This window comes from Raphanus sativus, chromosome 5, assembly GCF_000801105.2.
Source record: "Raphanus sativus cultivar WK10039 chromosome 5, ASM80110v3, whole genome shotgun sequence".
Classification (NCBI taxonomy): Eukaryota; Viridiplantae; Streptophyta; class Magnoliopsida; order Brassicales; family Brassicaceae; genus Raphanus; species Raphanus sativus.
Genome location: NC_079515.1, coordinates 671,698 through 693,867, shown reverse-complemented (window position 1 = coordinate 693,867; position 22,170 = coordinate 671,698). Strand labels below are relative to the sequence as shown.

Sequence of the window (22,170 nt, the reverse complement as noted above, 5' to 3'; positions counted from 1 at the left end):
TTGCACTGATTTATTTTTATAGATTAAAGATAACATATAATCAATTTCTTGATGAGTTGCTGGCAGTGTCGGCCGGCCAATCACCATTGATGATAATATAAACAATTCATCGTACAGCGAAGAGAGCGAGTTCCGTTGAAATGTAGTCTATATGATCAAATCAAGAGGAGCCATCCCAAGATAAAACTTGAAACTTTCCACTTCTGTGTTTTTTTTTTCTTCCTTAACAAAACCGGAAACAGAGGATATGTCTAACTCTAAGCACATGCTGCCCTTTCATGGTCATCCATTGTATATAGTCGACGACGACCAATCTTGGTTATGCTATATGTGCTCATCAGACGAAAAGCGTGGGATGGTCTATATTTGCATGGAGTGCGAACTCGCGACGCACAAGGAATGCGTCGAGCCTTTCCTCAACAACCCGTTCCAGTGCAATCACTTTCTCAAGTTCTTCACAGGTTCACCATTTAAATCCGAGAATCCGCATTGTCATTTTTGTCGTAAGAATCTTTCTTCTTTGTACGCTCGTTGCACGATATGCAACACGAGCATGGATCTAGACTGTTTGAAAAATCCACCACCGCTCACTGTTTATCAACCGAAGCACCACAAGCATAGTCTGACCCTATTGTCGAGACTGGTCATCTTTACTTGTAACGCTTGTGGTCTGGAAGGCGACCGTAATCCTTACGTGTGTCTTGAATGCAACCAGATGCTCCACAGAGATTGCGTTGATCTGCCACGAGTCATTAGCATCAACCGTCATGATCATCGCATCTCTCATACTTTTCATCTTGGTCAAGGAGACTGGGAGTGTGGTGTTTGTAGGAAAATGATTGACTGGGTCTACGGAGCTTTCAAATGCTCTCGTTGTCCTAGCTATGCAGTTCATTCGAAATGTGCAACGAGAAGTGAAGTGTGGGACGGGATAGAGCTCGAGGATGTTCCAGACGAGGAAGAAGAAATCGAAGAACCATACAAGGTGGTAGTTAATGAACAAGATATCATTCATTTTAGTCATGAGAATCATATTCTAAGATTGGATGAGAATTGTGTTACTGATATGCGCTGCGACGGGTGCGTTCTACCCTTCAATGGAGATGCATGCTACAAATGTGTGGAATGCGATTTCATCCTACATAATGCGTGTGCTAATCTTCCTCGGAAGAAACTACATTTATTGCACAACCATAAGCTCACTCTCCAGGTTGACGAGGTTGCATTTCAGTGTAGAGCTTGCAAAATCAATTCGAATGGTTTCAGGTATAAGTGCGAAGAGGGCTGCAAAGATAAGTTCGTGTTCGATGTTCGGTGTAGCTCTGTATCAGAACCGTTTCACCATGATCTGCATCCGCATCCCTTGTACTGGACCTTGGAAGGTTCCAAAGAATGTCACGCCTGTGACAGAGAAACAAAGAATCCTCTAAGCTGTACGGTTTGTGATGATTACGCTTTGTGCATGAGGTGCACTACTTTACCGAGAAAGGTGAAACACAGGTGTGATGATCATCTTTTGTCACAGAGCCAAGGTGCCGGAGACGCGAGCGGTGACTTGTGGTGTGATGTTTGCGAGTGCAAGGTGTTTGGGAGTGAGTGTTACTATACTTGTGATGAGTGTGGAGTCAGTCTCGATATTGATTGTGTACTTGGAGACTTTTATTATCTCAAGATAGGACACTTAATCCCTGATCGTGAAGTACTTGCCAACAATGGTGCTACTCGACCTTTATGCAGCAGTTGTGAAGTTCGTTGCAAGTTCCCATTCCTCGTGAAGGATACTACACAAGAAACTGTTCGATACTTTTGCAAGATAGACTGTTTACATTACCAATAATTTAATCATTCTCAATCTTTCATTACTATATTCCAAGATTACTCTCAAATTCAATATATGTTTGCCTAAACGTTGAAAAGAAAGAAATTCTCAGAAACTTTTTATTGCCAATTCAAACAAAGTTTTCAGTTTAGACAAACATCAAAGACACAAACCTCAACATGACAGACTGCTAATGACATGAGCCACAAGTTTTACACATATTACTACATAGCAGACAAGTTGACTCCGCATGAAAGGGACGGTTTACATAACTAGAGTGAAACCTGAACGCCCAACAAAACCATAAGCTGTGACACAAACTCTGGGTGTCCTGGCCATGCTGCGCCAGTAACCAGATTCCCGTCGGTGAAGCATCGGTGGATTGGATCAGGTTCTAACCAAGTTCCTCCTCCAAGTACCACATTCAGTTTCACTGCTGGATAAGCAGTGCATTTTCTTCCCTGTATCAACATGAACTCAGATATTAGCAATTTTCTAAAAACAAATTCATAATACATATATTGTGGTGGCAGCTGACACATGAAAGAACAAAACAGACCTTGAGGACACCGGCAGCAGCTAAGATCTGTTGTCCGTGGCAGATAGATGCAACTGGTTTCCCAGAACTCATAAACTCTTTAACCAGGTTAAGAACTTGTTGGTTCAAGCCTAGATATTCTGGAGCTCTGCCTCCTGGAATGACCAGAGCATCATAACCGGAGGAATCTAGTCCATCAAAAGTAGCAGTTAAAGCAAAAGTATGCCCTGGCTTTTCACTGTAAGTCTGGTCACCCTCAAAGTCATGGATTGCAGTTGGGCAACGATCACCAGCCTTTTTCTCCGGACAAACCGAATCAACTTGACACCCCAAAGCTTGAAGAGACTGAAACGGGACTTTGACTTCATAGTCCTCCATATAATCCTGCACAAGGTCAAAAATTATCAGTCAACAGCCCCTGAGGCTCTGATCTAAAGCAAGATCGTAAGCAAACAAAGTAGTAAACTCGCTTGCTTACCCCACAAAGAAACAAGATTCTTTTATTTGCTCCAGTTACTTTACCGCCAAGGGCCTTGAGAAAGAGCTGGATAAACTCAGGATGCCCCTCATAAGTAGCTGCAGTAATCAAACTACCATCAACGACACAGACATCAGGTGTTGTTGGTTCCACCCACTTTGCCCCTGCAGCTATAAGAGCAGGTCCAACAGTTGCATAACCTGTGCAGGTTCGACCGTTAATCGCGTCAGCAGCTGCTAGTATCAACTGGCCGTGGCAAATAGAGGCAATGGGCTTTCCGGAGGTTGAGAAATGTTTAACCAGCTCAACAACAGATGCGTTCATGGAGAGGTATTCAGGAGCACGTCCTCCTGGTATAACCAATCCATCGTACTTGGTGATGTCAACTTCGTCAAAGGTTGCATTGAGAGTGAAATTGTGACCTCGCGACTCGGAATAGGTCTGCAAGTGCTCTAAGAGAGATCTTAATCAGAAAAAAATTTAGGAAGAACTTTGACAACTGAGTCAACACAGTTTCTCATAGGACTTTGAATCGGTACGATCTATAATCTAATTCGCAGCTCAGTTGAAAATGAAGCGTATCAATAGATCACAATGGAGATCGAGATCAAGAGAGAGAGAGACCTGGTGGCCACAGAAGTCGTGAACAGCGGTGGGGCAAGAGTCACCAGCCTTTTTGCCGGGGCAGACGGTATGGACTGAGACTCCGAAAGCTTGCAACGCCTGGCACGGGACCATCACCTGATAGAAGTTACATAGCGAGGGAGTATATATATATAAGAACAACGAAACAAAGAGATCTTAAGAAAGGAAAAAAAGGTAGCAGAGGACCTCATAGTCTTCCATGTAGTCACCGCACAGGATCAGAACAGTTCTTGAGTTCGCCATTTTCAGCTAGAAGAGAGAGAGAGAGAGCGATTCTGCTTGAAAGTGCGTCGTGTTACAATATGGAGTGAAATGACATTCTGGAGAAATCTGTAAACGGCGACGTTTAGGGAGGAGAGGAGCACGCGTGGCCGTAAGTACGGATAAAATAAATTAAAAATTAAAAATCAATATTATAATAGATTTAGGAACGAAAAACGTGAACGGCAGGATTCGAACCTGCGCGGGCAAAGCCCACATGATTTCTAGTCATGCCCGATAACCACTCCGGCACGTCCACCCTTGGGTACATTATTAAACTAAACAAAGTATCAAAACCTATTAAAGACTTCCACATTCCCTGTAAGTTAACCCCAAATTGCCAAATAGGATGAAAGAAGGTACAAAGATGAATGATTTTAAGCAAAAAAATGTTTGGATTAAAAGGCCACACAGTACACTATGAATAACATTCATGTATTGTGTCACCAACAATTGACTTTTTGAACCTCTTGAGATAAAAACAGAAATCTCTGTGATACGAGAAGCCATTTGTGAATTTTCAATCTTCCTTTCTTTTTGAGGTGTGTATGAGTCTTGATGGCTACACATTAATGCTCTAGGGACGGTGAAAATTCTGACTGTGACTTCTTCGAAAAGGTGTTTTTCGAGCTCTGCGTCTAGAGATTTTCCGACGTTGATGACCCATCGAGCTTCGTCGAAGCTATGAGGCTTTGTAGTAGATGGTTCCTTTGGAAACATGATCTTAAACTTTTAGAAGCAAAACAAGATCTTGAACAGTCTTTCTTTTTCTTTCAATGTGAGAGTGTAACATATAAGAAGAAACAGCTTGTTTTGTGTTTTGCAGTTATGGTTTCAGCTAGACTTTACTCTGTTTCAGATATATTAAAACGTTCTCTGGCGTTTCATAATTTTTGTTGTAATAAAACTGTCAGTTTTGATAATAGTGTAAATTCTTGGTTCCCTATTTGCGATCTCTGCTCTTGTGGACACTACTTGATTCCAGGTCTGCTTACTCCACACCTAAGCTCTAAAGAGGTTTAACTTGAAAGGTTAATTGGCGGCAATATAAAAAAAGAGTTGAATCCAAAGCAATAATTGAAAGTTTTGTTTCTTCGCTTCCTAAGAAATCAAAATAATAACAAGCGACGGAGTAAAACCAAAGACTCAAAAACACTAGAAGAAAAAACCAAACAAGAAAGACCAAACAGAGTTTCAGAGTTTGCAAAGGAGAAAATCAAATGATGATCTTCTCTCTGCTTCTACAAACAACAAACCCCATATCATATGTTTTTAAGAAACTACAGCCAAATCCCATAAGTAATGCCCTCGCTCGCTTTGGTCATTTCAAGGTTTTAAGCTTGTTTCCCTTCTTCAGGCTCGTCTTTTGACGCCTCCTTGATCTCATCACCACCCGCCTCGTCCTGTAAAATGAGCAAAATTGAAATTATACGCTCAGTACATGAACGAACTTCCTAAACACATGTAGTTATGCTTTATATTGTATAGATAGGAGTTGATGTTAGGGAGGGAGACAAAAGGGTATATACATTGATGTCAGAAGTCCAGAGGGTCAGATTGTCACGGAGAAGTTGCATTATGAGCGTGCTGTCCTTGTATGATTCTTCTCCTAATGTGTCCAGCTCAGAGATTGCTTCATCAAAAGCCTGTGAAAACAACACAAAACCTGTAAACTTGCACAAAGTCTGATAGCATAAATGACATCCCACAAAGCAAAAAAAAAAAAAAAAACACAAACCTGTTTGGCAAGATTGCAAGCACGATCAGGTGAGTTGAGAATCTCATAGTAGAAGACAGAGAAGTTAAGAGCAAGTCCCAATCTAATCGGATGAGTTGGAGGTAAATCAGCAAGGGCAATATCCTACACCACAAGAACAAAAAAAACATTAACATAAGCGACCATTCTCAAGTCTCAAACATCAGAACTTAAAAAAGACTTTACCTGAGCAGACTTGTAAGCAACGAGAGTGTTCTCAGCAGCATCCTTCCTCTCAGCACCAGTCTTAAACTCAGCAAGGTACCTATGGTAATCTCCCTTCATCTTAAGATAAAACACTTTAGACTCAGCCAAAGACGCAGCGGGGACAAGGTGAGAATCAAGAAGGTTCAAAATCCCATCGCAGATCTTGCTGAGCTCTGTCTCGATCTTCCCTCTGTAGTCCTTGATAATGGACACGTGGTCTTCGTTCCCTCTGCTCTCTTCCTTCTGCTCGATGGAAGAGATGATCCTCCAGGAAGCTCTCCTAGCGCCGATCACGTTCTTGTAAGCGACGGACAGGAGGTTCCTCTCTTCCACGGTGAGCTCCTCGGAGTCAACGGTCTTGGCGACTTTCTCCATGAACTCAACCATCTCCTCGTAACGCTCGGCTTGCTCCGCTAACTTGGCTAAGTACACGTTCTCTTCCCTTGTAGACGACATCGTTTCGTAATCACACTCTTGTTGGAGATCCTGTTTTCAAAAAAAAAATTATAGTTTCAAACTTCGTGAACATCGTTGTAACTACCATATCGTACAGATCAGTCAACGATACAAATAAATCTAACACTCGAAGTCAAAAGATATACTCATAACAAAGATCTGGCGAAGGAAACACAAGGAACGATCGTGAATATGCTCAGATCTAAGATTATAACAACGAGCAATAGGCAAGAGAAAAACAAACATAGCAAACGGAAGTTTTAAGTCCAGAAAACGAAACGATAAGATCGATAACTAGCAACAGAGGAAACTATTCGTCGAAGTAAGAGCAAAGAGAGGGCAGATCTGGAGGAGCTTACCGAGAGGGGAGTTTTGGGAATTAGGGATTGTCGAGTTCGAAGTCTTGAGACGCAAAATGATGAAGGACTGTGAGAAGAAATAAAGGGGGAGAAAAGGAAAGGAAGGGATGGGCTTTGATTGTCTGAGAAAGTACATGGAAAAGGCCCAATTAGAGCACGACAAGTGTCTAACGTCGTTGACCCGTCAAAGACCGCGAAAAATTAATAAAAAACTTTATGGGCCCAGATATCCCGTTTTATGTGATTGAATCTTAAAGTATTACCGTGCATTGTCGGAAAATTGGACTTTATTATTTTGAAAATAATCGTTTGCTCCCATTTCCATGAAAGTTTGGTATCTTTCTTATAAATTCACAAGAACATAAAGAAAGAATAGAGAAAAGAAAAAACAAGAAAGGAGTAGGACCCCCCCCCCAAAAAAAAACAAATTAACTGGAGTAGATTTCATAATGTTTCACTCACTAAAACAGAGATTCGAAATATCTATGACAAATAGAAGGGACATGGGAAAATAAAAAGCTCAAAACATAATTTCCATATGACAACGCTCAAAAAACTAGAAAGAAGAAGGGGAAACAAAAGCAACAAAAGCATAAGGTGAAAACAATAATCCATAGTTTTATTAAGTAGGCTTCCTCATATTCCTTCCAGCACGAATCACTTCATCCACTAATAGCAACTGCGAAGCTATCACCGGCCTGCGACACATTTACCAAAATCAGGCTTCTAATTATTAACCTTAATCAAACGCCTAATGTTAGCGTTTGTGTTTTGGTTTTGAACATACATACCCTGAATTGATAAGTTGGCGTTTCACCGAGTAGTTGTCGAATATACCAGCAAGCTGAGGGTCAATGGGTTCTCCATCCACCAGGTTTAGTCCCACCACGTTTCCTTTGTCATGCTCACTCTGTTTACACAATACAAACTCTTTAGATAAACCCCACAATAACACTTTTATATTTGTTGTCCTCTTGGAGCAATTATTATTTGGTAACCGAAGAGGGAGATAAAAGTCTAATATACCGTAAGTGAAATGATAACGTCTTGTGTATCAAGACCAGCATTTTCAGCTAGTGTCTTCGGAACCACCAGAAGAGCGTTAGCAAAAGCTTCAACACCGAGCTGAGCTCGCTGCGATTAGCCCCACAATTCACATTAGCAACCGAAAAATTCAAGAGTTGGTATTGGAGCCCCAAATTCAAGAGTTAACACTTACCCCTTTAACGGTTTTCTTGACTTCATTGATCAAGTGCTGTCTTGCTGCAACTTCAAAAGCTCCCGCTCCCTGCCAGAATAGGCAAACATGACAAACAATAAGAATACAGAAGCAACAATCACACCGAAAAGGACTTGTCTTTGATCTTTTTGAGGAAGAAGGTACTTACTAATACAACACACTCATCTTCCAATGTATTCTTAACTGATCTTAAACCATCACGGACAGCGTCCTTAATTTGAGCAATGGTGTGGTCGTTAGGCCCTACAAAAACCAAGTAATTCATGGATGATCAATGACAAGGCAAGTCAAAAGAAAAACCGACCTTCAAAACTTACCCGTCAAGAGATAGAAGTTTAAGCCATTGTACCTTTAATGAGGATAGTACATGAATGAGGATTCTTCACTTGCTCCACAAATGTGTACTTCTCTTCCCCGAGAACGTGCTCATAGACAAGTCCAGCCCAGCCAAGAGAGTCCGGGGTCAAGTCATCAACGGAGTTCACAGCTTCTCCCCCACATGCCAGAACCAAACGTTCCATGTTCCTCCTCTTAGCTCTTCGAAGGGCAATTATCTGGAGAAACAAATAAACGTAAAGAAACATAAAAGATAAATGGACTGTAACAACTTATAGACACGACACACGAGTACGATGAGAGACAAGCTAAGTGAAAGATCCATGCATCTAAAAAGCTTTTAGGTGAGCACTCTTAGTGGAAAACCCCTTTTCTCCATTTGTTTCAACTCATTTTGCCTTTACATTTCACTTCACTTGATTTCACAATTATGGATGCCGAAATTGATACAAGATTAGTCATAGCTTACCCCTTCTCTAGCAAGCAGATCCAATGAAGGGGGATCAATACCCTTCTGATTAATGATAACAAAACTGTTATCATTACCAGCACAAACCTGCATGGAAAACAGACCATGTAAATATCTGAAACGATGTTAGAGCATATAGCATAGATGTAGTAGTTTCAACCTACCTTATTCTTTAGCTCAATAATTTTCTTGACTCTTTCATCAACAGAACGTCGCTCTGCAGTAACCATGGCTTCCCTCTGTTCCGCATTCGAGTAGAAAAATCCTGCATTAATTTCACTGGGATATACAAAGTTAGGCTAAGAAATCAATGATACACGGAATGTTTCTCTAACTACTAATCTTTCACAACCAATCAGAGGTTTCTGTTACACACCTCTTCTCATACTCCAGAGACACATTGCAAGTAAGGATGTGACAATTCTCTGCACGTCGCTTCATGTCAGGGTGTCTTGAACCATGATCCAGAACAAGCCCCTCAACCTAATACAAGAGAAACAATCCATGTGATCTAGCAGCGGATGCATTGACATATATGATTCACGATCAGCAAAAGGATTTACTCCAATATGCAAGCTATTCTACTTAAATTCCAATAAATCAAGCATACCAATCTTGTGTCAACATCAAATTTATGGCGCATGTGCATTATCTCAACCATAAACAGATCAATAGGTTCCTCAGGCTTCCGAATGCAGAGAACCTGTAATGAGAGAAAAGCTAAGAATAAGACAAACAATCTTGACAACCAAAACTAATTCATAGATTAGTATAATTATGTAAAAAAGCATGATGATATTAAATGAGGACTACCAGTAAACTTACCGAATTAACAACAATATCAGTAAGTTGATCAGCTAAGCCTTCATACAACTAATACAGCAAGAAAAAGGCAGTTAGAAGAGAAAACTCAAGTGCTAACGAAATGATATATAGAAATCATCAATTGAAGAATACCTTTGTTCTAAGCGTGGTCCTGGCAACCATTTTCAGGATCTCTTTATCAGGCTCGTCACCCATAACCACAGGTGTCTTAAAAGTGTCGAGAAATTGAAGAGTAGCTCTCTTTGCAATCTCGAAACCATCAACTAAGACACGTGGATGCATTCCTGAGACACATTAAAGACTTCTCATTTAGGACCATTTCTCACCGAGGTTAAACAAAACATGACAGGTTAGCTAAAGAAGAAATAATTGTATTTTAAAACAGATACAGAGAAGGATAAAAATCATCAATAAATTAAAGTACAAGTCGGAAACAAGGTCAAATTGAGCAAACCTTCATCGATGCAACGCTCGGACTGTTTCATGAGCTCACCAATGAAGATGACAGTGGAAGTAGTACCATCACCACTAATATCATCCTGCGCAACAGCAGTCCTCGCAATCATGATGGCTGTGGGATTTTGAATTTGCTGCAAAAGATAAGCAAGTCAGAAGAACTCTGTAAGCATTATCAAACTAATTAATCCCAATATTAAATAGCTATCCATTAGAGCAGGTCACTAGGTCAGTCACGTTACAATATTTTTGAAATTAGTAACAAGATTCTCAACACACTTCACTAGTAAGAAAAAAAAAGATCTAGTTTTAAAGAGCTCACCATTTCCTTCAAAAGCGTGTTACCGTCCTTGGTAAGCTTGATATCCCCTGAACCACCAACAAGCCTGATAGATACACACTCGCGTTAAATCAATTTGAGTATATCGGATACGAAAAGCAGCGAAGGCACACACCGAGATTATAATAATACATAGAGATCTAAGAAGCAGACTTACATCTTGATGGTTCCCTTGGGACCGAGATTGGACTTGAGCACATCCTGTAAACCTTTTGCGGCGTTGATGGTCATATGAAGCGCCGCCGTTTTGTTGAGCACCTCCGCGTTAGGATTCAGTACACGCACAGACATTTTCGATGATTAGAGATCGAATTCGTCGAACGAGATTTAGGGCTTGGCTTTTTCTTTTCTGGGAGCTTCTGAGATTTTCTCTTTTGTTTCTTCTTTGAAATTTTAGTGAAGTTGCGAAATGAAACTCGAGATGAATCTCGTAGATCTGTAAAACGACGCCGAATTGTTATAGAGGGGAAGAGGAGATAGGCCCAAAATGTTTGCACCAAGGTACAAGAGCTATAAACTGGGTTACCTCTTAAAACTAATATAATGTATATAAGGCCCACTGATTATCAACGGCCCATTTAGGGTGATAACATCAGCCATTAGCATAGGAAACCCTTGATATTTAAACCTTTGCTTCCACCAGATTTGTGTCGCCTCTTGAACACGAAGCTCTGAAAGCAAGCCGTAAACCTTTCCACCACCACCTTCTAGGGTTTTTCGACGTGTTTATCTGGTACGCTTCAGTGTATTATTACTCTACGAATCGTTGGGGGCTAGGTCTGCTTTTTGGAGGCTAATCGTTGTTTTCTCACTCTGTTTGGATAAAAAGATGTTAGGTTTAGTGAGAGCTGTAAGCCATTTAGGGTTTGGTTAGGGTTACAAGTAGAGTGATCTGCTTAAAAGGTGTTAGCTTTTGTAATCAATTGAAAAATGTAGTAGAGTCATTGTCACTACTCACTAGTGAGCTAACAACTTTCTTTAGGGTTTGTTTCTTTTGCATCAAAATGTTGATTGAATTATATTTATTCTGTGTTCTGTTTTAGTATCTTGCCAAGATGTTCTCTGCTCAGAACAAGATCCACAAGGATAAGGGTGTTGCACCAACTGATTTCGAACAGGAAGTTGCTCAGGTTCTCGCTTCATTCTTTAATCTTGTGAAAGCGGGTTGTTGTTTTTTTTTTCTTGGTTTGCTCATTGATTTTTGTTACTCGCAGGCTTTCTTTGACTTGGAAAACACCAATCAGGAGTTGAAAAGTGACTTGAAAGATCTCTACATTAACCAAGCTGTGTAAGTGTTTGTTTTTAGAGGCTGTTATATGATCTTTAGCTTTAGCTGAATTATCTCCTTTTTTTTCCTTTTCTGTGCAGTCAGATGGATGTTTCTGGCAACCGCAAGGCTATTGTGATCTACGTTCCATTCAGATTGAGGAAAGCATTCCGCAAGATCCATCCTCGTCTTGTCAGAGAGCTCGAGAAGAAGTTCAGTGGCAAAGATGTTATCTTTGTTGCCACCAGAAGAATCATGCGTCCACCGAAGAAAGGCTCTGCTGTTCAGAGACCACGCAACAGGACTCTCACTTCTGTCCATGAAGCCATGCTTGAGGATGTCGCTTACCCTGCTGAGATTGTTGGAAAGCGTACCAGATACCGTGTTGATGGTACCAAGATCATGAAGGTAAAAAAAACAAGCTAACACATTTTGCTTGGTCCTTCGTTATGTTAAGCTCTTAGTTAACATGCTTCTATTTTTGGCAGGTGTTTCTGGAGCCTAAGGAGAGGAATAACACTGAGTACAAGCTTGAGACAATGGTCGGTGTGTACAGGAAACTTACAGGGAGAGATGTAGTTTTCGAGTACCCAGTCACAGAAGCTTGAAGTGATGAATGATTGTTCTATTCTTTGTTTTTTTGTCGACTAGAGAGCTTTTGATTCTGTTTTGTTTCCGAGTACAAGTTACTTCCTGTCTTTGTCAAAATTCTGTTTAACAAAACCTTTCTTCTGTTCTTAGATTATTAAAATTTGGGAAACATTTATCATAAAGAATCTCACAAACGAATTGAATTTCTGGCCACATAAGTTTAATGACACAGTTTGTATAGTAATAATACAATAACTGAGGAAAAGCTTCACTGATAACACAGTAGCTTGTGTGTAGTTCAACTATGGAGAATCCAAAAACCTACTGTTAATTCCTGCTCTGTACAGCTTCAAGTCAGATGAAGACTTCAAGTGAATCTCAGTATCTGCAGGTACAAACAGAACATCTCCCATTGAAATCTCATCTGCTGATGCGTCTGTAGACATTCTTCCTTCACCTTGGAGTACGAGCAGAAGAGAAGGGCCTGGAACAGAGGGAAACACCGTCGAGGCTCCACAGGGAAGATCACAGAGATCAACTTCAAACTCCTCGAAAGGCGGGAGGTATCTTGTGATGTATGGTCGAATCCTTGACCCCTTTAGGATTTCAGGAAAGCCCTGAAACTCAGAAATGAGAACTCAGTAACTCTGCTGTGAAAGACCTTGAGTTTGGTTATTAAGTTAAAAGGTTTACCAGTTTATAAGAGAGCATGGAACAAAGTGTTTGAATATCCAGAGGTTTGGGAGTGAGGCCAGCTCGTACTACGTTGTCTGAAGTTGCCATGACCTCAATGCACTCACCGAATAAGTACGCATGTGGCTCGTTTGCACCAAGGTACAAGGCTTCACCAGGATTGAGCTTCACATAGTTGAAGAAGAATGCAGAGATAACACCAATATCATCTGGATACTGCTTCTCTAGCTTCAAAACTAGCCGTTCCTTGTCTGTCAGATGGCGTTCCTGCATTAATCACACGGGAATCATTTAGCCAGTGGCACTTTACAAGACAATTTGCAAGAGGAGGAATCAATAACAAAAGAAAGAAAAGTCAAACAGTTTGAACAAAATAGACGGTAATAAGGAAGTTAGATGGTTGACCTGACTCTCCATATGCAGACGGTGTTTTAGTTTGGATACAATTTGCTTTGTTGTGTCGGGACCTGCAGACATCAGCAAGGTAAAGATTGTTCGGACAGCAGATTTAACTTTCTCCTCATCATGTTCACTGATGCAGAAGACTTGGTTTACTTCTTCACTTCCAACAAGCTCTTCAATCTCCGGAACAGCACGAATAACACTCTTAAGCTCCTGCAATTTTTTCACAAGAACAAACTTAAATCCTTCAGTTCTGAAAAATAAGCTACCACTCCTGGAGTTGTGGAAACTGAAAAACTTAGATTCACAGAGCTACAATCCAAAATCAATTTGGCTCCAAAATCTAGGCAACATGATCATGTATTCAGATATATCCAAACAAAAGGAGGAAAGTGCCATACAAATCATGTGCAGCACCATGAACAAACCAACTGACACTCTAAGCTCCTAGTTAGAGCGGTAGAGGAGAAGACGCTCTAACTATCATGTAAGCGATTCTTATCATGAATATCAGAAGCACAGAACCAAACAACATGTGATATGCTTGTCTAAAGAGGGGATCAAAGTGGGCAGTAGAGGAGGACACGCTACAGTCTTTAACCATAACTAATGTAAACGATACTTATCATGAAAATGAGACTGGACAGATCAAACAGCATGTGTTATACTTCTCTTACATTAAAAAGACAAAATACTTTGAGAACGATAAAAATAGTGATAGCAATGCTACCTGCAGAGGTATAAACCCACAAAGAGCCTCGAACTGAGTATAGGCCAATGCCATCTCAGGTTTGTGATTGTCGTCTTTATAGAGATTGGGATGAGCTTTATGCAATTTCTTTGCCAAATTCTTATCCGGATGTGATTGAATCGACAAGGCCCTTCCCACCGACAACACCTAATCACATTTCACAATGTCCAAAACTCACAATTCAGCAACTCTCATAAAAACAAACAGTAGAGAGAGATTCAACTCTGCAAAATCCTTTTAAAAAAAAAGCAGAGAGATCTTTAAACAATGTACCTTGAAGAGAAAGGGGAGATCGCAACCCCATTTCTCCAAAACCCTATCTCCGAGAGACTCAGGGTTTTCAGCAATCCACGATCTAAGCGTCACGCCATCCTCCAAGTAACTCGGACCGGACTCGTGAGTGCCCATCCAAAGCTCCGCGTAAGGACGGGTCGCATCGATCTCTCGATCGGAATTCGCCGCGTGGACTCTGTAGACGAGCGAATCCGACCCGATTTTGCCCCAAGCGTAATCCTTGACGGAGCATCTCAACCGGCGGAGCCGTCGTCGATCCGCTTCGCAACCGCCATTTGCCTTGAGAACAGTAGCGATCTCCATTTTACGAATCGAATTCCCCGGAGATGAGTTTATTCTCGAGTATATAAGCTAAGCGCCAATGGCCATGGAAGAAGAAGACTCAGAGTTCGTTCCTGAATCGTGGATTTTTTAAAAAAAATTATAAACAGAGGAAGGTATGATTGCAATTTTTAAAAGTATGGGGTCCAGAAGGGGAATTATTTATAAATGTGGGGGTGGGATGTTTAGCTTGTGAAGGTGGGAAAGTGACAGATGTTTTATAGGAATCACGTGTTTTGCCGACGGATTGAACGTCGTCCGTGCTTTGTGGGCCGGTTGCTAGCTGTCCACGTGGACTGCACGATGACTCACTCTCTCACGTTTTTGTATAAGTCTTTGTGTAATAAACCGACAAAATTTAACTAAAATAAATTAAAAAACGTTCGATAATTCCAAATTATGTCTTTACATATCAATAAAATATTGACAAAATAGAATCAACAAAGGGGAAAAAGATCTAGCCGCCCTCTTTAGTATATTAAAAAGCTTCTATTTAAGCTAATAAATCTTCATTTTTGCCCAATATTATATACGTGGTAATTGTTAAAGAAGAGTTTCACCAGCAAAAAGAAAAAAAATGACATAGATTTCAATCTCCGTATGACAACTAGCTAATTAAAATTAATTGTATTTTTTTTTTTCAAATCGTATGTTTCTATGCTTGTAGCTTTAAAGTTTAAAAGTTAAATATTGAAGGAGAAGTATGTACAACACAATTTTGTTTGGTTGAATTAAGACGATTTGGGCTTTATCCGTTAATTATAGCCCAATAGAATATAAATAGGGTCCCAGGCCTATTAATTCGTTCGGACCGCACGTGGGTGGGTTTACGGACTCTATATAGAAGTACAAGGTTCGATTTGAAAAATAATAAAAGTTTGGGAAGAATATAAAAATCAAAGTGGGACAACACATTACAGCGCAACCGAGTGTGAAAGGTTTTGGCATCCATTGACTTGTTCCACTTCCGGACAAAGGTTAAGCACCAAAAAAAAAAAACACTTCCCCGGCGAATATTCTCTCGTTTTCCGGCACCGAACATCGGCGTAGATCGCCAGTTTACCGGACGGTAGATTAAAATGGCGGTGGACAGTGTGTATCTGATGCAGTTTGTGGAAGAAACATCGTTTTACAATCGCATTGTTCTGAGTCACCTCTTGCCGTCGAATCTATGGGATTTTTTACCGCATTTTCTCCAGACGTGGCTCCGGAACTACCTCGCCGGAACCTTGCTCTACTTCATCTCAGGCTTTCTCTGGTGCTTCTACATCTATTACCTCAAACTTAACGTTTATCTCCCCAGAGGTGATTTTTTAATTCTTTAATTAGTTTCCTGTGGTGATCTCGATCTTGAAGTTTTAGTGATCTGTTCGATGCTGCCATCTTCTAATTGGTTCTTGTCAATTTTCAAAAAAAAAAAAAATGTTTTCTATTATCACACTGTTACTTCAATTGGACTGTCGCATCTGAATGATGAATGTCATGCTTTGGTTTGGTAGTTCAAATTCTTAGTCATGATAACAACCTCAATACCTAATTTTTTTAGTTTGTCTATGTCTTGGTAAATATCTGGATGGTGATAGAACTCGTTTGTATTACTTCTTTAATTCTGATGATTTCTCTAGAGGAAGTTTAATATACAGGAGCTCTTTGTGCTTGTGTTGTATACATTTTCTTGGTTACAACACAACCTCCAAATATACTGGTAGTTCCAGTGATTGTTTACTTTGAATCTTGACTTCATTTGATATTAGGAACAGAGATGTGTTCTGCTTGTTCTATGAAGCTTTTTTTAAGAAAAATTCCTGTAATAAAATATGTAGTTGTCACTTTCAATCTTCTAGAACGGCTAGTGCTTTGTTTTAGTTTATAATCTTTCTTTTTTTCAAATTAACTTTGTCATCAGATGCCATTCCTACAAGAAAGGCTATGCTTTTGCAAATATCTGTGGCAATGAAGGCGATGCCTTGGTACACTCTGCTTCCAACTGTCTCCGAGTATATGATCGAAAGTGGCTGGACCAAATGTTACTCTAAGATAGGCGAAGTCAGCTGGATACTCTACTTTGTTTCCATCGCTGTCTATCTTGTTTTAGTCGAGTTTGGTATTTATTGGATGCACAGAGAGCTCCATGACATTAAGCCTCTTTACAAATATCTCCACGCCACCCATCATATCTACAACAAGCAGAACACACTCTCTCCCTTTGCCGGTAAGTATATATTTTAATCTGTTATTGTCATTTCAAAGATTGGTAGCATTCAGCAGGGTTTTGTTTTTTTTTCCTCAGGGCTTGCCTTTCACCCACTAGACGGGATACTTCAGGCAGTTCCGCATGTGATAGCTCTGTTCATAGTGCCAATTCATTTCACAACCCATCTAGGTCTCTTGTTCATGGAAGCGATATGGACAGCGAACATCCACGACTGCATCCACGGTAACATATGGCCTGTGATGGGTGCAGGGTACCATACGATACACCACACAACTTACAAGCATAACTATGGACATTACACCATATGGATGGATTGGATGTTTGGCTCTCTTAGAGACCCTCTCTTACAAGAAGAAGATTATAAAACAGAGTGAGAATGCCCGTTTTGTGTTTTGCTTTTGTTGTTCAAAGTTGCAACCTTTTTGTATTTCTCTGCCAAACCGTTCCAGTTATTTTTGTTCAGAGATGTTGACTGCAATTTTGCTGTATTTTTTTTTATTATTATTTTCTTTTATGGCATCTGCAATTTTGCTGTCTAATTTTGCTGTCTAGATAACATTCAGAGGTAGAGTTAGGTAAGGTTGCTGAACATATAAAGAAGATATTTTTGTTCAGTGTAAAAATCCCCAAAAACAAGTAAGGCACCAAAAAGAGAATAAAAGGAAAACAGTCAAAAATTCAAAAAAAAAAAAAAAAAACATAACAACCGAAGAAAATAAGGCCTAAAATTGCTATAACTGGAACACAATCAAAGACCGAAACAGCAGATCACATTGTAATCATCACCAATGCATCAAGACGCGTACCCTCTCTCTCTTTTAACTAAACCAAGTTTTCTTCCTAAATCATCAAAACAGAACCCATAAGGCGAATCCATCAGCGTCAGGTAAAAAAACTTCTCCTTTACTCTGTTTTTTCCGAACACACGACGAACAGAGTCGGTAAATTTCGTTCTCTAGTTTCAGTTTTAAAAAAAAACTTCTTTTGAATATCAGTGGAGGAATAAAGGTTGTTCCTTTCACATGTGTTTTTTTGTTTGTTTATTGTGTAAGACATAAAACATTAATATTTGACAGTGCTCCTCCAACTTGTGTAGATTAGGTTGTCCCCACAGAGCCTATCGCTCCTTCAGCTGTTAATGTGTGATGTTGAATTGGGTTTTCATCTACTACTACTTATTAATAATTTTAAGATGGTGTGTGTTCCTGTCAGTTTCTGTCTTGTTCCTCTCTTGTCTACTTTTTTTCAGCTAGCTAGATCTTCTCTCTTTATTGTTGTTCCTCTTATTCAGCTAGGGTGCTTTTAACTGCTTACTATGCCTTTTCTGAATTTTGGGGGGCTTTTTCAGGTTTGTTGTTTCTTGCTAATTATTTTTGGGAAATGGTTTTCAAATTGGTGGGTTTCTCTCACTTCAAATTGATGCCTTCCTTCAAATGTTTTATGTTTTTCCACTGTGTGCTTAGGTGAAGTTAGCCTTTTTGTCGAATCCTGCAAGCGTCTCAATTGAACTTTCTAATTTGCATTAGTACTATCAAGTCAGTGAACCTTGGTTCCAGATTCGTTTTGGTGATGACAACAATCTACTTAATCATGGTTTTGTTTAATCTTTTTTTTTTGCCTCTCTCATCTTTTCTCTTGTGGTTCTGTTTTTAGACTTGTTTGTAGATAAGTGATATCATTTGGTGGATAACTTTAGTTTCCAGCTTGAACATGGGAATGGTTATTGTAGTACTAGTAAGTGGTTAACTTAAAAGAAGGATATTTTTTTTAGATTAGAAGAAAACCAATTAGTTATGGCAGTGACTGACTTAGCAATTTATGCAGGCTGGTTTGGTGATGAGTTAGGTTGATTCATGACAATCATCACAGTTATTGAGTACCAGTTAACAATATAAACTGACTCTCCAACCAAGTCCTCTTCTATAAGCATTAGCAAGTCGATATTTTTTTTTTTTTTGTTTCAGTTGAGTTAAAAGTGCACATGCTCAGGAAAGTTTTGGAAATGATTTACTTGTCTTATTGTTTCTTGAATATTTTGGGGTGGTTTGTTGTCTTTCCCTTAAAAAAAAAAACTTGTTACCCGGAAGAGTTTGTGATTCTTGGGATGATCTTAGGCTGTCACAAACCGGGGACCTGAGGTTTCAGGAACTGCTGATAATTGGGTCTCACCATCTGACATTCCACTCATAGATCCTTATAGTAAAGAAGAGGTAGAGCGCTAGATTCCATGCTCTATCAGTAGATTTTCTATTTGAGTCTATGTTGCTATTTTTCACACGGGTGCACGTACCACCTTTCTTGCTTAGATTGTTTTTGTGTCTCCATCTCTATGACCGCTTCTAAACGTAAAGAGAAAAAGGAAAGAAGTATTTAACTGATGATGTCATTGTTTTATGTCCCCGAGCAGCACAAAATGAGAGAAGCACAGCTAGGCGCTCACACTGTGAGGTCCCATGGAATGACACTTGCAAGGACTCACATGCATGACTGGATCATACTCGTACTACTCGTTATCCTTGAGTGCATACTCCTTATCATCCACCCGTTTTATCGCTTTGTCGGGAAAGATATGATGACTGATCTGAGTTACCCTCTAAAGAGTAACACCGTACCAATCTGGTCTGTCCCGGTGAGTAAGCTTCCATGTTCTGACATTTTTTGAAGACATTTTTCACAATTTAAAAACCATTCGTTTCCTTTAAATGACAGATCTATGCGATGTTGTTGCCATTGGTAATCTTCATATCTATTTACTTCCGTAGAAGAGATGTATACGACCTTCATCATGCGGTGCTAGGTCAGAATTTTTATAAAAAAAAAAGATTGATGCATTCATCAAAATGTATATAATAAGCTGGCCTTTTCGGATTTTTGCAGGTCTGTTATACTCTGTTCTGGTGACGGCAGTACTTACAGATTCAATAAAGAATGCTGTTGGTAGACCACGCCCTGACTTCTTCTGGCGTTGTTTTCCTGATGGCAAAGCTGTAGATGTCCCCCCCCATGAGTTTTTTTTTTCCTATTCCTGTTCTGTCTCTTGAGTTCCGTTGTTTTACTTCTCAGGTATTTGATAGCCTCGGAGATGTGATATGCCATGGTGATAAAAGTGTCATAAGGGAAGGGCACAAAAGCTTCCCAAGCGGACACACCTCTTGTAAGACAAAGCCTAGTGTTGTTTATTATTTTTCTTGAGCATTTTACAAAAAGATAGTTTGTTTTTTTTTTTGCTTTTTACAGGGTCTTTTGCGGGTCTAGGATTCTTGTCGCTGTATTTATCAGGGAAGATTCAAGTATTCGACGGTAAAGGCCACGTTGCGAAGCTATGCATTGTCATACTCCCTCTGCTAGTTGCTGCTCTTGTTGGTATTTCCCGTGTAGATGACTATTGGCATCACTGGCAAGACGTGTTTGCAGGAGGCTTGCTAGGTTTGCTCTCTTGTTTCCCATTTTAAACATCATTCAAACTGATATCATCTTCTACAGGTCTCGTGGTCTCTACGTTCTGTTATCTTCAATTCTTTCCGCCACCATATCACACCGAAGGTAAAACAAAAAAAAGAATCTCGGATTACATTTACAGGACGCTGGAAAGATTTGTTGTGAATTTATGATAAAAGTTTTTTTGATAATTTTTGAAGCTTGGGGGCCATATGCTTACTTCCAAGTGTTGGAGGCGGCACGAGCACAAGCGCAAGCAGCAGAGAATGGAGCGGCTCAGGGAGGTAACGGTGAAGAGGAAGACGGAGGGTTTATGGGTTTACATTTGGTGGATAATCCGAGTATGAGGAGAGAAGATGTTGAGGCTGGTAGAAGCTGAGATATGAAAGAAACACTGAAGCTGGTTCGGTAGATTCTTTGTTTGGTTTGGTTTCACTGGTTAGACCCAGGTCTATTAAATAAAGTTTTATTGATTTTCACTTGTTCAGTTGGGACTAATCGACCCATAGGTTTTTTTTATCAACTTTGAACCATAATTGATGACTTTTGCTGTCGCTTATAAATGAATAATTATATTTTTATGTAATGCATTATTATTAGAACTTTTTATTAATTATTTATTTTATTCAGATCTAAAAATAAAGGGGAACGGCCGGCTCTAGCTTCCGCGTCGTCTACTCTTGTTAAGGCGGCGGCGGTATTATTAGGGTTTCTCTACCTCTCTTCTTTTTCTTTTTTTGTCGGTTTGTTGGATCTATGTGTGGAGGAGAATCGCTTGCTCTCAAGATGAGTTCCCGGGATTTGATGGAGGCTCCTTGAGGAAGGAAAGAGATTTGGGTCACCGCGGTGGTAGATGTAGATCTACGGAGTGGTGACGACTTTCGAGGAAAGTGACATAGAGTTCTCGAGTCGCGTGTCAACGGGTTTGATGTGGTGCAAAGCCGAAGGAGATCTCGAAGGAAGAGTGAACTCCCCGGCGTGAAGACACGGCGGTGAAGAACGATGATAGGTTCGCTGGAGGCTTGTCGGTTTCAGAGCTCCGGTGAACGAGAATATTGTTGGTGTTACTCCGGCGGCGGTGCGACGGAAGCGGTCAAGTCGAAGCGATGCGGACACGTGCCATGGAAACGGTGAAGATCTCTCCACTTGTCGGGTCAGCATCCTTGATCTGCGATCCGGCTGGGTCGTCCGGTTTCGGGTTGTGGACTTTGGGCCTATGTTGTTTGTTTTTGTTTTTGGCCCGTAGTCATTTGGGCTTGTTGTAAACTTTTGGTGTATTCGGGCTTCGGCCGTTTATTGGGCTTGGCCCATTATAATACTATTCCAATTTGTGAAAAAAAAAATAAAAAAAAAACGGAAATTCTAAAATTTATTAATACAAATTACCATATAATACATGTAATATTACAAATAATGGTTTATGGTAACTAATTGTAGAATTATAGAAAGAACATACAGTATGTCATCAATTTGTTTATTTTATCAATTTTTATTTTTAATTATATAAAATACTAGTATAATTTTTATAAAAATAAATATAATGGTTGTGTACTTTTATACAAATAATTATATCTCTATGTAATGCATTATTAATATAACTGTTTATGTTTCTAAGTTCTGCACATGGTCTATAAATCGTTTATATATATTTTAAAATTATTTAAAAACATTTTTCATTCTAGCTTACAAAGTCATTTTATTAGAGTTCACATATCATTTATATGACTTTTATTTAATCGCTATAAAAGTTTATAAATTCATTTATAATACATATAACATGATAAAAATCATTTGTAAATTCTTCTAAATCTAGTTATTACAGTATAAATGTGTAGTTATGATAATTATATATGTATTGTTAAAACCACTTATTAGGATTTACGAAACTATTTATAAGGATTTTTAAATTTATGAGTAATAATTCATAAAATATAATCTGATTTTAGTGTATAGTTTCATCGAGCACTAACATAAGATGATGGTCAAAGAGTTTAGAACATCTGTTGTCTCTGT

The 22,170-nt window shown here is 39.6% G+C and overlaps 8 protein-coding genes and 1 non-coding gene across 12 annotated transcripts; 4 read left to right on the top strand and 5 right to left on the bottom strand.

Annotated features, from left to right (window-relative positions):
* The first annotated feature begins 63 nt into the window (after positions 1–63).
* Positions 64–1,948, top strand: LOC108861272 (uncharacterized). The gene has a single exon (XM_018635108.2). The coding sequence runs from the start codon at positions 248–250 to the stop codon at positions 1,835–1,837; it is 1,590 nt and encodes a 529-aa protein (XP_018490610.1). The 5' UTR covers positions 64–247; the 3' UTR covers positions 1,838–1,948.
* Positions 1,925–3,831, bottom strand: LOC108861274 (protein DJ-1 homolog D). Its single transcript, XM_018635110.2, has 5 exons — positions 3,667–3,831; positions 3,460–3,576; positions 2,836–3,276; positions 2,379–2,741; positions 1,925–2,280 (listed from the first exon to the last, which is right to left on the bottom strand). Exons 1-5 carry the CDS (start codon positions 3,721–3,723, stop codon positions 2,092–2,094), a joined length of 1,167 nt encoding a protein of 388 aa, XP_018490612.1. The 5' UTR covers positions 3,724–3,831; the 3' UTR covers positions 1,925–2,091.
* An 87-nt stretch (positions 3,832–3,918) lies between these two features.
* TRNAS-AGA (transfer RNA serine (anticodon AGA)) lies at positions 3,919–4,000 on the bottom strand. Its single transcript has one exon. It is a non-coding gene; the product is annotated as a tRNA-Ser (tRNA).
* An 815-nt stretch (positions 4,001–4,815) lies between these two features.
* Positions 4,816–6,677, bottom strand: LOC130495141 (14-3-3-like protein GF14 nu). Its single transcript, XM_056986292.1, has 5 exons — positions 6,520–6,677; positions 5,684–6,190; positions 5,480–5,602; positions 5,271–5,387; positions 4,816–5,144 (listed from the first exon to the last, which is right to left on the bottom strand). Exons 2-5 carry the CDS (start codon positions 6,158–6,160, stop codon positions 5,076–5,078), a joined length of 786 nt encoding a protein of 261 aa, XP_056842272.1. The 5' UTR covers positions 6,161–6,190; positions 6,520–6,677; the 3' UTR covers positions 4,816–5,075.
* A 261-nt stretch (positions 6,678–6,938) lies between these two features.
* Positions 6,939–10,609, bottom strand: LOC130495132 (T-complex protein 1 subunit zeta 1). Its single transcript, XM_056986279.1, has 15 exons — positions 10,343–10,609; positions 10,168–10,231; positions 9,844–9,979; positions 9,522–9,673; positions 9,390–9,437; positions 9,175–9,267; positions 8,941–9,047; positions 8,729–8,843; positions 8,565–8,651; positions 8,109–8,313; positions 7,908–8,002; positions 7,739–7,807; positions 7,546–7,653; positions 7,311–7,429; positions 6,939–7,217 (listed from the first exon to the last, which is right to left on the bottom strand). Exons 1-15 carry the CDS (start codon positions 10,474–10,476, stop codon positions 7,142–7,144), a joined length of 1,608 nt encoding a protein of 535 aa, XP_056842259.1. The 5' UTR covers positions 10,477–10,609; the 3' UTR covers positions 6,939–7,141.
* A 184-nt stretch (positions 10,610–10,793) lies between these two features.
* On the top strand, positions 10,794–12,188 carry LOC130495142 (40S ribosomal protein S7-like). The gene is made up of 5 exons (XM_056986293.1): positions 10,794–10,918; positions 11,229–11,315; positions 11,400–11,473; positions 11,554–11,860; positions 11,941–12,188. Exons 2-5 carry the CDS (start codon positions 11,241–11,243, stop codon positions 12,058–12,060), a joined length of 576 nt encoding a protein of 191 aa, XP_056842273.1. The 5' UTR covers positions 10,794–10,918; positions 11,229–11,240; the 3' UTR covers positions 12,061–12,188.
* Positions 12,189–12,214: 26 nt separating this feature from the next.
* LOC108863363 (mannose-6-phosphate isomerase 1) lies at positions 12,215–14,600 on the bottom strand. The gene is made up of 5 exons (XM_018637758.2): positions 14,163–14,600; positions 13,869–14,036; positions 13,142–13,351; positions 12,737–13,003; positions 12,215–12,660 (listed from the first exon to the last, which is right to left on the bottom strand). Exons 1-5 carry the CDS (start codon positions 14,484–14,486, stop codon positions 12,346–12,348), a joined length of 1,284 nt encoding a protein of 427 aa, XP_018493260.2. The 5' UTR covers positions 14,487–14,600; the 3' UTR covers positions 12,215–12,345.
* An 827-nt stretch (positions 14,601–15,427) lies between these two features.
* LOC108862851 (delta(7)-sterol-C5(6)-desaturase 1) lies at positions 15,428–17,238 on the top strand. Its single transcript, XM_018637111.2, has 3 exons — positions 15,428–15,809; positions 16,411–16,716; positions 16,795–17,238. Exons 1-3 carry the CDS (start codon positions 15,584–15,586, stop codon positions 17,091–17,093), a joined length of 831 nt encoding a protein of 276 aa, XP_018492613.1. The 5' UTR covers positions 15,428–15,583; the 3' UTR covers positions 17,094–17,238.
* Positions 17,239–17,449: 211 nt separating this feature from the next.
* LOC130495116 (putative lipid phosphate phosphatase 3, chloroplastic) lies at positions 17,450–20,743 on the top strand. Of its 4 annotated transcripts, none has more exons than XM_056986235.1 (9): positions 17,896–17,914; positions 18,834–18,929; positions 19,127–19,348; positions 19,429–19,516; positions 19,597–19,706; positions 19,783–19,873; positions 19,957–20,145; positions 20,203–20,262; positions 20,358–20,743. In XM_056986235.1, the coding sequence occupies exons 1-9, from the start codon at positions 17,912–17,914 to the stop codon at positions 20,534–20,536; spliced, it is 1,038 nt and encodes a 345-aa protein (XP_056842215.1). In that variant the 5' UTR covers positions 17,896–17,911; the 3' UTR covers positions 20,537–20,743. The 4 variants fall into 4 exon arrangements, with proteins under 4 accessions (XP_056842219.1, XP_056842215.1, XP_056842216.1 ...); XM_056986236.1 differs by lacking the exon at positions 17,896–17,914 and adding an exon at positions 17,921–18,067; XM_056986239.1 differs by lacking the exons at positions 17,896–17,914; positions 18,834–18,929 and adding an exon at positions 17,450–17,605.
* Positions 20,744–22,170: the final 1,427 nt, after the last annotated feature.